The sequence below is a fragment of the Adiantum capillus-veneris genome, chromosome 10 (assembly GCF_014529385.1).
Source record: "Adiantum capillus-veneris isolate H3 chromosome 10, ASM1452938v2, whole genome shotgun sequence".
Taxonomy (NCBI): domain Eukaryota; kingdom Viridiplantae; phylum Streptophyta; class Polypodiopsida; order Polypodiales; family Pteridaceae; genus Adiantum; species Adiantum capillus-veneris.
The window spans coordinates 63,365,739-63,378,813 of NC_140940.1; the positions used below are offsets into that span (position 1 = coordinate 63,365,739).

The 13,075-nt window shown below is 42.1% G+C and overlaps 1 protein-coding gene across 1 annotated transcript; it reads right to left on the bottom strand.

The window, feature by feature from the left end:
* Positions 1-319: 319 nt before the first annotated feature.
* On the bottom strand, positions 320-5,730 carry LOC147448952 (uncharacterized). Its single transcript, XM_086521486.1, has 3 exons — positions 5,573-5,730; positions 2,855-3,630; positions 320-328 (listed from the first exon to the last, which is right to left on the bottom strand). The coding sequence occupies exons 2-3, from the start codon at positions 3,626-3,628 to the stop codon at positions 320-322; spliced, it is 783 nt and encodes a 260-aa protein (XP_086377612.1). The 5' UTR covers positions 3,629-3,630; positions 5,573-5,730.
* Between the last annotated feature and the right edge of the window lie 7,345 nt (positions 5,731-13,075).

The window sequence follows — 13,075 nt, forward strand, 5'->3', positions numbered from 1 at the left end:
GTGGAAACTGTGAGAGATCTGCAACATGAGATTTATCCATAAGCTAGTGAACATTCCGACAAGAGCAACATAAAAGCACTACGGTGTCTTCTAAACTCATGGCTATAATGATGATGATATGCAATGGGAGATAGCTTCAGAATGCTCTAATATGGATGAAGTAGATGATATCTTTGGTGTTTTTCATGAAGATGAAGATGTGTGACTTAAGTCCAATAAGTTTTTCCCGGTGTGATTACTTGAAAACTATGAAAGATAGTCATGCTATACTACTTGATGTTCACATACTTATAACCATGAAAGAAAAATACAAGATAACTTAATCATGCTGCAAAAAAGAGACAGAATATCTATCACCATGTCGTAGAAAAGACACAAGATAGCTTGATCAATTATACAATTTACATTTTCAACTATAGAAAAGACAACAATCAAACCATCACTTTGATCGTCAGCTGTCATAGACCAAAAAGCATTACAATGTCATAGCCCACTTTATGCCCACCATTTAGACAACAAGAAAGATCAAAAGAGTTAGGTCGGGTTAAGGGATTTTTTTGCTTGCCACTCTGAAGGTGGTTAAGTACATTGCTTAAACAATCACTTTTGTTTTTCTCTTGAGGCACCAACATGCCCTGTAAGAGTTGTTTACAAGTATGACACATGGAGAATATTTCCATGGCTTTATTCCATGGAGGGGGACTAGTAGATATGCATTCTAGGAGGCCCATGAAAAATATCTCTTGCTTTGATTTCTAGTTTCTATTTGAAAGTTGCAGAGTGGAGGAAAGAATGCCTCTGTTTTGGTCTTTGTACATGACTCCCAATCCACAATGCCTGCATAGACCCCCTTCAGTCCAAAATGAAGCATCATGTTGTAGGAGTGTAGGTCATTATAGAGATAGTCGTGTGCATGTAGATTCTTCAAGGTTTGAAGAAGAGCATTAATTATCTACAAAATGTTACTATGCAATATCTCTACTACTCCTTTAGTGGTCACATAATTGATAATGGCAGGTTGACTGCCATCTGCATTTTACTCTTTTATTCCCTGCTCTACATGGCCACCATTCCAAAATCATGAAATTAGCTGCATTGAAATATTTTATCCCCTTCTCTACATGGCCACAATTCCAAAAAATGAAATGAGCATTGGATGATTCATGTGACAAACCATGGCAAGTGAATGAATAACTTCGTGACGAGCGATGTCCATAATTGTGGCTTCGTCTTTGACTTTTTGATTCACTATAGGTCCATGCAAGTGGACTTTGAAGATCTCGATCGCATACAATGGATCTTTAAATGAAAGATGAGTGACAGCTACACGCTTCACGTGTGCCAACCTCTGTGTTAGACAAGGGGAACTAGAACCTAGGAGTCCACCACCCAACCACCCACTATATAGCATAGCCGCTGGCCCTTTTCCCTAGTTGGACTCCCTTTACACACTGCCTAGCCCGGCCCTGCCCTTGTCTAGTCAGGCCTTGCCGGTGTCCTGACATTACTCCCCCCTTAACAAGAGTTTTCGTCGTCGAAAACAAAAGTGGGGAACTTCTTCTTAAGAACATTAATGTTCTCCCAAGTGGCACCTTCCTCAGGTCGGTCTTTCCACTTGATTAAGACTTGTTGATGTACATGATGACATGTATGCAACTCATGATAATCGAGAACACGTTCAGGTTCATGCGGTAAGGTAGGAGGTTTAATGAACACTACAAGAGGTTATGTGCTCTTGTGACGCTCTTAGCGACGGAAATACACTGGGTTTTTATAACCCCCGGCGTCGCTATAACCGTCGCTAAAAGCGTCGCTACGAGAGCGTCGCTATATGCGTCGCTATAGCCGTCACTATAGGCGTCGCTATAGGCGTCGCTATATAGCGACGCTCATAGCGACGCCTATAGCGACGCTTATAGCGACGCCTATAGCGACGCTTATAGCGACGCCTGAGAGAATATTTTTTTGGTGGCAGGGCATTGAATGCCCTGCCACCCATCAACCATATTGTACTTGATTCACTTTTTAAAAAAAGTGCAAAGGTAAATAATAGACCCAAAATAGTCACCCACAAGACGCATTGTTTGCAAAATTGACAATTGTACACATCATAGACAAACTGAATTGATTGGCAAATGTAATAATGACAATTGTACAACATCATAGGCATAAAGAATTGATTGGCAAAAGGAATTGCGGTGACAAATGTAATAATATACATGGTTCAAAAAGACGTATAAAATCCGTCTCATGATACATAAGCTATGAGAAACCCTAAACTAATGCTATCTAGCTACGGCTAAACTGACGTCGTCTAATCAGACGTCTCATCGCGTCCAAGCGGCGTATCTGTCGGATTCTGCAAAAAAAGACAATAAGACAGTTTTCAGTAAATATAAACATATAACGACATTTATAAAACAATACAAAAAATAAAAAAGAGTAAACCCTAATACTAACCATGCCGCCGCGAGAACTGAGAATGTCCATCAGGGCGTTTAAGCCCTTCCTGCCTGCGTACTCGCGCTCGTACGGTGTGGGATCACGTCCTGTCATCGACCACTGTCAAAACATACAAAGATTTCATTATGTTAGAACTAAAAAACTCATAAACCCTAAACTATCGAACATGCATAAAGAGCAATGTGAAAAGACTTACAAAATCGGCCTCAAATGATGCCCATCCACCGCTCTCCAAGTGGTGCGAGCTCCCTGCCTCTACTCGCGCTCTGGCTGCATCCTTTTGTTGCTTCCACTTGTCGGGATTCTCGCGCGCTGCTTTCTTCGCATTCTTCCAATCTTCTTTGGCCAGCCAATCTGGCCTATTCCACCCATTCTTGATTGCTTTTTGCACTTCGGAACGCTTGTGTTTGCAGTATTCGCGCATTCGAATCTTCATCAGGTCTTCATTGAAGCGCTGATCCCGTGTTGGAACGGGAAACTCATCATGAAGTATGCTGATGACTCTGTTTTTTAAATCACTTGGTACTTCACTCCATTTGTTTAGTATATAGTGTCTAAACAGCTGAGAGCAAAGACCACGCATGCGCGAGATCACCTTCTTGCCGTCATCATCCATGATGATGCCGCCGCTGATGTCGACGGAGTAAGGCAAGCCCTCTGGCCGGTGACGCGTGAACCTGGGTGTCCCGGCAGGGGTCTCTAGCGGCGTGTCGATGGGGGTACGGACGTCAGGTGTCTCCACCGGCGTCTGGGCCCCGAAGCGAGGAGTGTCGAGTGGGGTGGCTCCTGGCGGAGTAGGTAGAGGTGTGTAGCTTCTAGGAACAGTCAGCCGTGCAAAACCTGGCGTAGACGGCGATGCTGTGGCTGGTGTGGGGGCGGGCAAAGAAGGGGAGGGTAAAGAGCCTCGTCGAACACGAGGCGGTGTGGAGGCATCGGTGGCGGAATCCCCACAACAACCGCCACCGCCACCACTAGAGCGCCGGTGTCTAGACGAGTGTGACGCTCGTCTCGTCGACGCCGAAGCTTCGGAGCGCGCCGAATGCTCCGAAAGAGAGGGAGATGCGGATGGTGTAGGAACGCGCGATGATGCGCCAGAGCGATGACGCTCCACGTACCACTGTCTCTGCTGCGGTGACAAAGAAGAAAGAAACTCCTCATCATCCATACCTGCATTAAACACACGAATATTTAAACTTAATATTGAATGAATAGAGTAGACAATGACGCAAAGACCATTAAATACAATGACGTAATGACGCATATAAATACAATGACGCAATGAATCGAGTGGTAGAAGAGGCAAGTCGAAAACTCAGAATTTTCAATCAAAAGATGTGAGCGCGAGTAGAAAAGAGCGTTACACACCATGGAAGCTACTTAGAGAGCTAGAGCTTTTACAGCACGGAGCAAAATTGTTCAAATACAATATTTGTGGCTTTAAGAGATCTCTCTCTCATCCTCGCATAACTCAGCATAACTTCCTATATCTATATAGAGCTCTCCGTTTAAACACATATCCTCTGTTTCATTTTGTAGCTCCTCTGCATGCACCCCATATAGAGTAGTAGCATCTTGATGCTCGTCTGGCACCACCGCAGCGGCTTCTGATTGAGCATCTTCTCTGATCTCCTCCATTGATGTCGTTGTGATTGGCACATGGTAGCCTTCATACGTCCTTGCACTACGAGGGGCTACCTCTATGACGTACCACCAGTTTGATGTAGACTTTGTAGGATGAAATACTACCTGCCAGAGCCACATAACTTACATGAGAGCTTTCAAGCACATAACTTGTAAAAGGGGGATGTTAACTATTTATATACTTACTTGTTCACAATGCTCGGGTAGTACGAAAGTGTCTCTTAGGTCAGTCCATTTCTTAGTAGAATCCACCTCAAGAAAACCAGACTCTCCTCTACGCACAGTAGCGTTTCGACCCTCCATGATTATCTTGAACCATTGCACGTCGAACAAGTCGACAAAAAATCCTCTGTAATCGATCCTCAAAATCTCTTGCAGCGTGCCGAAGTAAGTGAGTTCCGCCACCACAGGATCTGCATCAGAGGAACGTCGTCGACTAGACTGTTCAAATTTTGCCATGATTCCACAATCTTGAGTAAAACGCTTTTTGTCGATTCGTTCCACCCTAAAATGTCGACCTTTACACCATGCTGCTGTGTATGACTTATACTACAACGAACAAAGATTATGAGTGGCCGTTCAAACGTTTATAAATAAAGTCACTTGCTAGTCGTACATTGCAAACTTACCTTGGTCGCGCAACCCCGAGAGTACTCCCACTCTTCTTCAGTCACTTCGTCACCGCATTGTTGTGCGCTTTTCAATTGGTTGTGCAACCATCTTAAGCTCATGAAGGTTGGTAGGCTCTCCAGAACCGCTGGATAGTGCATCGGTGGTCGTCTTCCCCGTCTCCACTCGATTCGTGCCCTTTGTCGCTCTTGCTTTGCATCCTCATATTGTGAAATCCACTTTTGCATCACTGGATTGTGAAGCATGCAAAATCGGTTGATTTTAGCCTCTAGATCTTCCGTCATCTTCTTCTCAACACCGAGATTGCACATGACAATCCCAGATATGCGCTCATCATCTATGGTTCGCCATAGCGTGTCCCGGGATTTATCAAATCCGTCTAGCCACTCTCCAATGTACACTAGGGACTCTGATACCAACCAACCTTCTGCCATGCTACCCTCCGGACGTGCCTTTTGACGCACATATCCCTTAAGCGTTTTCATGAAACGCTCTAAGAAGAACATCCATCTGGAATGAACTGTGCCAGCTATTTCCACCTCATCAACTATGTGAACAAGAAGATGCACCTGAATGGTTAGCATTGTAGTAGGAAAATGTTTCTCAAACATGCACACAAGCTCCGCAGCATTTAGTTTGGCGAATGGTATGGAGTCTACGTCGATCTCCTTTTGTGAGATCCATTGCACCAGCTTTGCAAGTTTGTAGATTGTGTTACGGATGTCGAGAGACAAACATCCCTCAATGGCAACCGGTAAAATAAACTGTAAAGTATGTGCAGCAATGATATTAAAGTCCACATTTTATGCAATGATATTAAAGTCCACTATGAACGTACCTGACACATTTTATGCCAATCGTGTGACTTCAAACCGGTAAGCTTTCCTTCTTTAGTAAAACACGTTCGGAGCGAGTGCATTACGCCAGTGGGGGTCCGCAAAGATCGAATGGCCTCTTTTACTTTGCGTTCTTGGGCTCCTGTGAAAATCCATGGTGCTTTAGGAAGTTTTATCGATCCATCAGACGCTGTTTGCGGCCAATATTGCTCCATACGATCCACATTTCTAAGGTCAACTCTGGCTCCCAAAGTATCTTTCTTGCCGGTCAAATGGTCCCATAGTAGATTACCCACATTCTTGAATATGTGCATTGGATCGAGCAAGTGATTGATCACGAGTTGGGGCCAGTATGGTAACTCGTACCATAGAGATAGTCTCTTCATCCCTGGAGGCAATCCGTCATCGCACATCTCCTTCTGCTCTAACCATGCTTGTGCAGACATCCTTGGTGGCTCTCTTCCCAAAAAGCCGTCGCGTAACACATGATTCTCGGAAGATACGCTTGATGACCTTCGTAGATTTGCTTCTTCAGTGAGGGTGCCCTACGTGCATTCAGTCTAGGTCCACATGTGACACATGCTCTGTATCCGCTTGTTTGAAGCCCTGCATGTATACACATGATAATAGATCAACTATGGGGAAAAAACAAGATTTACAGTGTCTGAGTGAGGAGTGTCAATAGATCACCTGAGCATTCTGTTAGCCCGGGATAGTCATGCATGGTCCACATTAGAATACCTCTGATCAAAGCATTCCGTCGTCCTGTGTGTCGGCTCATATCCACCACCTCTATGCCAATCCACAATTGTTGTAGCTCTTCCAATAGTGGACGAAGATACACATCCATATTCCCCACTTTATATCGCCCTGGCACAATCAAGCTTAGCCATAGGTGCCCCTTCTTCGTAGTCAACCACGGGGGAATGTTGTAGTTGACGATGACAACGGGCCATACACTGTAAGATGTTGATCTTTGACCAAATGGATTTACGCCATCCATAGCCAGGCCTAAGCGCAAATTTCGAGCTTCCCTGGCAAAATCCGACCATGTTCCATCTATATGTTTCCAGGCTGCGCAATCTGCAGGAATTCGTAGCACACCATCCGAAGATTTATTCTCCTCATGCCATGATGCTAGGGCGGCCATGGACTTACATTCGAAGAAATGCTTGATGCGAGGAAGCAAAGGAAAATGTCGCAAAACCTTTTGTGGAATTTTTGTCCCGTGGAGATCTACTCGATATCTTTCGGAATCACATTTCGGACACTTCTCCATGTCTGTGTATTCCCCTCTGAAAAGAATGCAGTCATTAGGACAAGCGTGGATAGAATTGTAATCCATCCCCAAGTTTCGCAAAATCTTTCTTGCTTCATCTCGGGAATCTGGCATCACATTGTCAGCTGGTAGAATGTGCTCTTTCAGCAATCTACACAACATAAAAATATGATACAGTCGTGTAAAAATCTATCAGATCATTATACATTTGAGTTCTATTAAAGTAAACTAATTGTAATAGATCACCTGAAAAGCGCTGTGACGCTAGTGTCACTCCATCCAAACTTTGCCTGCATGTTGAGAAGAACCAGGAGTGCTTTCAATCTAGACATACGTGCTCCATTATACAATGATGACGTATCGGCTTCACTTTTCATATCATCATAGATAAGCCTTTCTGAATCCATGATCGTCTCGATCATTTCATCAATCTCGGGCTCAAACATTGCCTCGTTGGGAATGTGCTCTGCATGATCATCCCCCGAGCTGTCAGAGGCTACATCTTGTGGCCTCACATATGCTGCTTGACCAAAGCGCCTGCGAACACGTCTATTGGGTTGCAAGATTGCTGCTTGTTGGCCAGCGTCAGAGTCCGACGAGTTATAATTGGCAACAACTCGATCTATAATAGATGGATCGAACTCGCCAAATTCGCGAACGTGCTGCAAAGAAACACGTCTTGTCCGTCGCACAGCATGCTTGCATTGATTACAAGGACATAAGACCCTCGTTGAGAGATAGGTGTTTCGGTTGGACGGTCCCACATCCTCGTCGCTACTCATAATGAGGATAAAAAACTTATAACCTGGACAACAAATTTAATATTCTATTGGCATTCTTCGTCTTATCTCTCTCTCTCTCTCTCTCTCTCTCTCTCTCTCTCTCTCTCTCTCTCTCTCTCTCTTTACCTCACATTCTCTAGTCATGTCCAATCCCCGCACACCTCGGTCTAGAGGTGCACGGAGATCAGAACCACCGGGTTATAATCTCGTCTTTATTGGTCAATACCTATATTTGTGGGTACAAGAAATCTAGACACCCACGTCTACATGATACTGCATGTAGTGGACAAAATCCCTTTGCCTCTTCTCTAGCTGTAGCACTTCACTTCATCTTAACATCTTTTCACAGTAGATCTTTTCACTGTTCGTCTAACTCTAAACCCTAAACCGTAAGTAATTCTTGCGTGGACTCGATCTAACGTAAATAAGCGTAAATCTAAATAAACGTAAATCTAACTAAAAATAAAGCTAAATCTAATTTAACGTAAGTCTAATGACTAGAGGTTGTCTAGATGGTCATTGTGTCGGGGATGTAGTGACTCTTGCCGCCCTGAAGATCCACCTTCTTCCCTATCTTCTGAAGACATTTCACCAGTACTTTTGGATCGACGGAGCCCACTATGAGTGAAGGCAGCAATACCCTATATTCCATTGAGGGCTTTCTTCACCCGCTTCATGCAGGCATCGCAGTCTATGGAGACCCGCATCTAATCTAATATAACGTAAATCTAAATCTAGCTTAAATAAACGTAAATCTAGTTAAAAATAAACCTAAATCTAATTTAATGTAAGTCTACATATAACCTAATCTTTAACGTCTTTTAAGATAGTTTCCTACGACGTTATAACTCTCTTCTTCTGTGTGTGTGCGCGTGTGTGGATGTGTGTGCCAATAAAAAGAGATAAATGGTATAACCTTTCTATCACCCATGCCAAGTATGATAGATTGATTATGCCATTTCTCTCTTGAATAATAGGTCTTCAGTTCAACTCCTCGTCGGCTAGATCTTTAGGTCTTTTAATTTTAATTAGTTTCCTACGACGCTCCCTTAGTTTCTCTTTCTTTCTCTCTCAATGTGTGTGCGTTTTTTTGGATCGTATGCATGTTTTCTTTCTCTTTTCCTCTCTCAATGTGTGCGTTTTTTGTTTATGCATGTTCTCTCTCTCTTTTCCTCTCTCAATGCGTGCGTTTTTTGTTTATGCATGCTCTCTCTCTCTTTTTCTCTCTCAATGTGTGTGTGCATTCTTTGTTTATGTATGTGTGTGCGTTTTTGCACTCTCTCTCGCTCTCTCTCTCTCTCTCTCTCTCTCTCTCTCTCTCAAAAACACTATATGTGTGTGTGTATGTGTGTGTGTGTGTGAGAGAGAGCGAGGGAGAGAGAAAGAGGGGAAGGGAACATGAGAATGAGGAGAGGGAAGGAGCATACCTGGCTCTCCTTCCTCTCCTCATGTGTGTGTGTGTGTGTGTGTGTGTGTGTGTGTAAAAGAAAAAGAGAGAGAGAGAGAGAGAGAGAGAGAGAGAGTGAGGGAGAGCGTTACCTGCTCTTTGCTTGAGGGCGCCGAAAAACTCAGATCTGAGATCTGAGTTTTTGGGCGCGCTCGGTTATTTTTTTTACCCCAGCTGGCGTCGCTATGAGCGTCGCTATGAGCGTCGCAAATTTCTTTGTAAATTTGCGACGCTCATAGCGACGCCGGGAATTTTTTTTTGAGCGTCGCTGTGTGAGCGTCGCTAATGTGAAGAGCCTCTTGTAGTGGAAATCTACCAAAATCTGTTGGTCAATGACATTGTCGTCCCCATGTAACTGCTTACGTAAACGGCTTATAAGAAACACCAGATGAATACGAGAATGTGAAGGTAGCAATAATTTGTAGGCACGATCACCTACTCGCTTGAGTATTTTGAAAGGCCGGTGGTCCCCTACCCCCAATTATACCTAGCTAGGTATGCGGTCCCTCTCGAGCAGAAGCTCATGATGTTATGCATTGAATGAAAAACACTGATGAAAAAGACTCCGTTTTCCTACATGAGAAAATTTCTAACTCTTCTTGTGTTAGTTTTCCCTTGGATATACCTTGGAATAATCACTCAAATGTATACACTCTGTACTATGAGAAACTGGGTGTTGTTGTGTGTATGTCTATGAGTGTGCCCGTCGTGCAACAAGACAATGTAGAAACAAATACTTGAGAGATACCAAAGATCGTAGAAAAAAATACACTGTATGATACAAGTAGCTTACAAAGAGGCTAGGCATCAGTGTACATTAAACCGTTTAGAAAACCAAACATGCAAAACTCAATAGCAAATACATAGAAAATTATTACAAAGATGTCTTTCCATCACCATTTGACACGAATTAGGCACAAGATAATTTTGGTCATCTACCATGTTGCCCAAGAGGTTTTCACCGCTTTGCAATGGGAATAAAAATCAAGGTCGCTTAATCAGAAATCTCTCAGATTGGTCTTTTTCCTCCTTCTACCTTCGGAAAATTATTTGAATCTGTAAAAGCACAATCATGAAAAGATATAAACTTGTCCTCCTTTTTTATGTTGCATGTTGAGATTGACACATTCTTACTTTAAATTCCTACCTTGGATTATATTTCAATGTTAATTGCATTACGAGACGAAGTAGTTTCCTTCATGAAAAAGATGGTGTCTTTTTTTTTTCTAATTATCAAAAATATAAATTCTCATAATTGAAAAAAATCTAATGTTGTCAAACATGTGAAGCGCATAAGAATCTCAATTAAAATGTTGATTTCTATTTTTCCAATGAGAAAAATTTCACATATGCAAAACATGTTCACCATAGAACTACGTTGTGTGAATAGAAGAGAGAGGGAAAAGCTTTGGTGGCTCGCTGCGCTTGCAGAGTCTGAACTCGCCATGAGTCCACGTGTGCATTTGTATGGGAACTCTCGCCTGCCTCAGCTCCATTATATGTTATACCTGATCCATATAATACACCATACACAAGAATATTATAGGTTATCCCATATTATACAGGCGTACTATTACTGGATGCAAACCATGTGGTGAAATTTATTCGAGAGAATCAATTTCTACATGCTATTTTTTGAACAAAAATCACCCAATAAAACATTACAGATATTTTTTGCGACAACGCTTGCAACCACATGTCATGTTCTTACCACCTTGCAAGAAGTGAAGACTGTTTGATTGAAACTGTAGCTGATAGACGATGGGATGCATGGCTCAGCAAGTATCCTAGCTACTAAAAGACAACTACAAGATGTGCACAACTTGCGAACTTGATAATTTTTTGGTTCAATGTAGAGAGGATTGTCAGTCCGGACGAACCATTTGTAGCTCTTCCGTGAATAGCCGACAAAGACTCTTTCTTCTTTGGTCGAGCTTATGGGTATATGTCAGAGGCATTGCACAAAGTAATAGAGCATGTTGGCATTGGTGCCAAGAACAAAGTTGTCATAAACAATTGCCAGCATGCGACGGTGCAGTTGCATATGCTGTTGCATGGTGTTTCTTTTGTATTGGATCCCAAATCCCAAATGCATCAACAATCGGCCAACAAAAAATTCATGACCGACTTCAAAACAGTGTGCTCTTAACTGTTGGGACAAGAGGATGGGAAAATTGCTTTTCATCAGTGAGTTGATTATGCCAACATAATTGGTATGTTCCATGATCCATGGCATATATATGAAATTTCACACACAAGTGTGCCTATATAATGGAATAAGTATGGAGAAAGAAAGTGGATCTACAACACATTGCAGTAAAGGTTTTATCTATTGCAACAGCAAGTGGAAACTGTGAGAGATCTGGAACATGAGATTTATCCATAAGCTAGTGAACATTGCAACAACAGCAACACAAAAGCACTATGGTGTCTTCTAAGCCCATGGCTATAATGATGATGATATGGAATGGGAGATATCTTGATAATGATGTAATATGGATGAAGTAGATGATATCGATGGTGTGTTTCATGCAGAGGAGGATGTGTGACTTAAGTCCTATAAGTTTTTCTCGGTGTGATTACTTGAAAATTATGAAAGATAGTCATGCTATACTACTTCATGTTCACCTACTTATAACCATGAAAGAAAAATACAAGATAAGTTACTCATGCTACAAAAAAGAGATAGAATATCTATCACCATGTCATAGAAAAGACACAAGATAACTTGATCAATTCTACAATTTACATTTTCAACTAGAGAAAAGACAACAATCAAACCATCACTTTGATCATTAGCTGGTCATAGACCAAAAATCATTACAATTTCATAGCCCACTCTATGGGCACCATTTGGACAACGAGAAAGATCAAAAGCGTTAGGTCGAGTTAAGGGATTGTTTCTCTTGCTACTCTCAAGGTGGGTAAGTACATTGCTCAAACAATGACTTTTTGTTTTTCTCTTGAGGCACCAACATTCACTTTAAGAGTTGTTTAAAAGTATGACACATGGAGAATATTTCCATGGCTTCATTCCATGGAGAGGGACTAGTAGATATGCATTCCGGGAGGCTCGTGGAAAATCTCTTTCGCTTTGATTTCTAGTTTCTATTTGAAAGTTGCGGAGTGGAGGAAAGAATGCCGCAATTTTGGACTTTGTACATTACTCCCAATCCACAATGCCTGCATAGACCCCCTTCAGTCCAAAATGAAGCATCATATACTTCAAGCTCTGAAGAAGAGCATTAATTATCTGCAAAATGTTAGTGTGCAATAGCTCTACTACTCCTTTAGTGGTCACATAATTGCTAATGGCAGCTTGACTACCATCTGCATTGCACTCTTTTATTCCCTGCTCTACATGGCCGCCATTCCAAAAACATGAAATGAGTTGCATTGCAATCTTTTATCCCCTTCTCTACATGGCCACAATTCCAAAAACATGAAATGAGCATTGGATGATCCATGTGACAAACCATGGCAAGTGAATAAATAACGTCGTGACGAGCGATGTCCATAATTGTGGCTTCGTCTTTAACTTGTTGATCCACTATAGGTCCATGCAAGTGGACTTTGAAGATCTTCGTCGCATCCAATGGATCTTTAACACTAGGTTGGTAATGGGACACTTTTATGTCCTAGGACACTTTTATGTCCTGTTAAGTGACCAGTTTCCTTGAATTATGTCAAGAGTTTTAAAATGGATTTTGAGGTGCTATTTGTATAGAAAGTTGTCTCATGAGCTGAAAAAAACTGGAGATTTTTTTGGAAGATAAATTCCATCTTTAACCTTGGCCTTGCACAACATTTCACAACCTAAACTGTGTGAAAAAATGGGTCCTGTTTTTGGCTTTTTTCAACTTTCTGCAACCATACCACTCTAGAATTCATGTTTGTGAGGTCTATAATGCAAGAGAACTATCTTTAGTAGTCCTCAACATGTCCTGATGCTTCTAGGTAGAAATAAATGTTAAAGTTGTAACTTATGACCAAATTA